Source organism: Gossypium hirsutum, chromosome D10 (assembly GCF_007990345.1).
Source record: "Gossypium hirsutum isolate 1008001.06 chromosome D10, Gossypium_hirsutum_v2.1, whole genome shotgun sequence".
Taxonomy (NCBI): domain Eukaryota; kingdom Viridiplantae; phylum Streptophyta; class Magnoliopsida; order Malvales; family Malvaceae; genus Gossypium; species Gossypium hirsutum.
Genome location: NC_053446.1, coordinates 20,698,788 through 20,702,165, shown reverse-complemented (window position 1 = coordinate 20,702,165; position 3,378 = coordinate 20,698,788). Strand labels below are relative to the sequence as shown.

Below are 3,378 nucleotides of genomic sequence, written 5' to 3'. Positions count from 1 at the left end.
TTTAAAATTTTTAAAATTTATTAATTTAATTTAAAATTTTAAAAAAATTACTATAATAACCTCTAATAAAATATTTGTAGGTATTTATTTCAGAAGCATACTTAAAAAATTAGTATGTATGTTTTTTTTCTTTTTTTTTAATATATATTAATAATTTACTTTCACATAAGACACCTCTGAGCTGCTAATGGGATTTAAACTGTACCTAATATTTTTTCATATTAAAATTTATATTATATAATGATGTAATATAGATTGAATCTTGATCTCAAATGATATTGTTATTATTACATCCTTTGAAATATTAGTCAAAATTTTTATTTAGTGATGAAACTCTGTCATCAATTTTCTCTCCATACAAATACGATATACATACATGACTGGGGAGGTGTGACATTAAAAATAAGAGAGAGTTGAGAGTGTTGGCCTGAGAAGTTTTGAGAAAAGTCAATGGAGAAGAAACATGAAGAAACCGATGTCCTGGTTTTCCCTTTCCCAATTCAAGGGCACATAAACCCAATGCTTCAATTCTCCAAACGCTTAGCCTCAAAAGGCCTAAGGGTCACCCTAATCTCCACTTCCAAAACCATGCAACCCTCTGCCTCCTCCATCAACTTCCACTCCATCGATTTCCATGAAGGCGACGCAGCCGCCAACGTTGACGAATATCTTGAGCTCTACGAATCAGTCGTCCCAAAAAGGCTAGCCCAGTTCATTGAGGAGTACCAGATTTGCTCTCAACATGGAGCTAAAGTCCTGGTTTACGACTCTGGTATGCCGTGGGCGTTGGATGTGGCTAAACAGTTTGGTTTGCAAGGAGCTTCGTTTTTCACTCAGTGTTGGGCGGTGAACGCCATTTTTATTCATTTGAAAGAGGGGAGTTTGAGGGTGCCATTGGAAGATGAGAATAAGGGAAATGTTGTAGTTTCGTTGCCGTCAATGCCGGAGCTAGGGATGAGTGATTTACCATCATTTGTTAGTGATAAGTCAGGGTCGTATCCGTGTCTGTCGAAGCTTGTCAGAAGCCAGTTCTCAAATTTTCAGGAAGCCGATTGGGTCTTCTGCAACACTTACGATAAGCTGGAACATGAGGTTAGCTCCCTTTTTTTAACTTCTCCATCAATATTTCTCTATTTTATCATTGGATGGCCTTTGAGGCTATTGTTTCTTCTTTTTGTTGCATACAAAACCTACCACTCATTGAACTCGTCTCTTTCAACATTATCCCAATTCCTATGTCGTAATTTTTTTGGTCATTTTGTGTTGCCATGTTCAAATATATAATTTATCTAACTCTGTAAATTTGTTTTACAATTTATGGGATAGAGCAAGTTCAATGATAGTGCAGTGGTAAAACATATGAAAATAACTAAAAATGATATTTTAAAAATTAAAAAAAAAATATTAGCTATCAAATATTTGAACCTCCACTAGGTAAATGACCTACAACACGGGGAATAACAAATCAAATCAAAGTTAGCTTTAATCCTATATGTAAAACAAGGCTACTTTTCATAAACAAAAGGAGATGATTGTTATTCCTTTTGTCGGTTAATGCTACTGTGAGAAGGATCCTTGTCTCAAATATTGCCCTGTTTGGAGAGTGAGAAACAGGGAATTGCAGAAACAAGAGAAAATAAGGAAAGAGCAAAATGGAGCAGCTGGTGTGTTGTTAGTGATAAAACCCTTGTTTCTGACACAGATGCCATGCATTTTGCTGATTTCTTGCAGATAATCAAGTGGATGAGAAGCAAATGGCCAATCAAGACAGTTGGCCCCACAATCCCATCCATGTACCTAGACAAACGATTGGAAGATGACAATGATTATGGCCTCCACCTCTTCAAACCCGACACCGACCTTTGCCTCAACTGGTTAAACTCAAAAGAAGCTAGCTCGGTCGTCTACGTATCATTTGGAAGCATAGCCGATCTTACAGAGGAGCAAATGGTGGAACTAGCAATGGGTCTGAAATTAACCAACAAAAACTTCCTGTGGGTAGTGAGAGAAACGGAACAAAACAAACTCCCAAGCAACTTCATGGAAGAAACAGCAGAAAAAGGGCTGGTAGTTTCATGGAGTCCACAGTTGGATGTTCTAGCGCACAGGGCAGTGGGTTGTTTCATGACTCACTGTGGCTGGAACTCCACGCTTGAGGCGTTGAGCTTAGGGGTGCCAATGATTGCGATGCCCCAATGGACAGATCAGCCTACTAATGCGAAGTTTGTGGCTGATGTTTGGGAAGTGGGAATCAGAGTTAAAAAGGATGAGAAAGGGATAATGAGAAAGGAGGAGATCGAGAGGTGTGTAAGGGAAATCATGGAAGGAGAGAAAAGCTTGGATATCAAAAGGAATTCTGAGAAATGGAAGAACTTAGCCAAAGACGCTGTGGATGAAGGTGGAAGCTCTGACAAGAATATACAGGAATTTGTGGCTGATATTACAGGGAATTAGCATTTATATATGTTAATAGCTGTCTTCACTGCAACAAGAATTTAAACTACTTTATTTTTGTTTATTCGGGTTCAGGCCTAAATTTTCAATTTAATTTTAATTTTTAGTTTTTGAACATAGGGGCTAAAGTGCATAAATTTCAAAATTGGTGTAATATTTATGTAATTATTGATAATAGAGGGCTGTATAAGGATTTAATTGAGGTCAGTTTCAAAATCATAGCTCAAATTTGAAAGTTATGGCAAATTCGGTTTTAGGGACTAAATTGAATAAAATGAAAAACTTTAGGGGCATCTAGATAATAAAATTTAACTTATATATGCACATGATAGGAAGATGTAAGATGTGTGGAATTGATAAATTGAATTGAATGATTGTATGGATTGAAAATTGGACTAAATAAAAAGTAATCGGGAAAAGACAAAATTGTCGAATAGTCCTTAGAGTTTCAACTTGTTTTTTGATTTAACCAGGTAAGTTCATATGGTATGATTATATTTAAATTTTTCTATACTTGAATTATGAACTTCATTATGTTTGATAGTAATTTGAATTGTTTACAATGCAATACAAAAATGAGATATGGACTAAATCGTAAAGAAATAATAAATTGACTGATAAATTGAATATGATGAATTTCAATTTGGGGTTTAATGAATTGATATTTGATTGTGACTAATCAAATCATATTGGTATGAATTTGGCTGATTATTGAGATAGAGGATTAAATTGAATAATTTGTAAAATATGTATGACCTCGTAATTGAATATAATTTGGATAAATTTTGATATTATATCATTATATCACTATTATTTTAGCTAAAATTGATGCAGGATCGTCAAAAGGGAAAGAAAAGGCGAAAGTGATGGCGAGTGACGCAAGCTTTCGGTTTATATTTCTATAACTCGAAACTAATTATACTT

The 3,378-nt window shown here is 35.0% G+C and overlaps 1 protein-coding gene across 1 annotated transcript; it reads left to right on the top strand.

Annotated features, from left to right (window-relative positions):
- Positions 1–259: 259 nt before the first annotated feature.
- On the top strand, positions 260–2,569 carry LOC107914575 (UDP-glycosyltransferase 74E2). The gene is made up of 2 exons (XM_016843514.2): positions 260–1,092; positions 1,732–2,569. Exons 1-2 carry the CDS (start codon positions 451–453, stop codon positions 2,452–2,454), a joined length of 1,365 nt encoding a protein of 454 aa, XP_016699003.1. The 5' UTR covers positions 260–450; the 3' UTR covers positions 2,455–2,569.
- Positions 2,570–3,378: the final 809 nt, after the last annotated feature.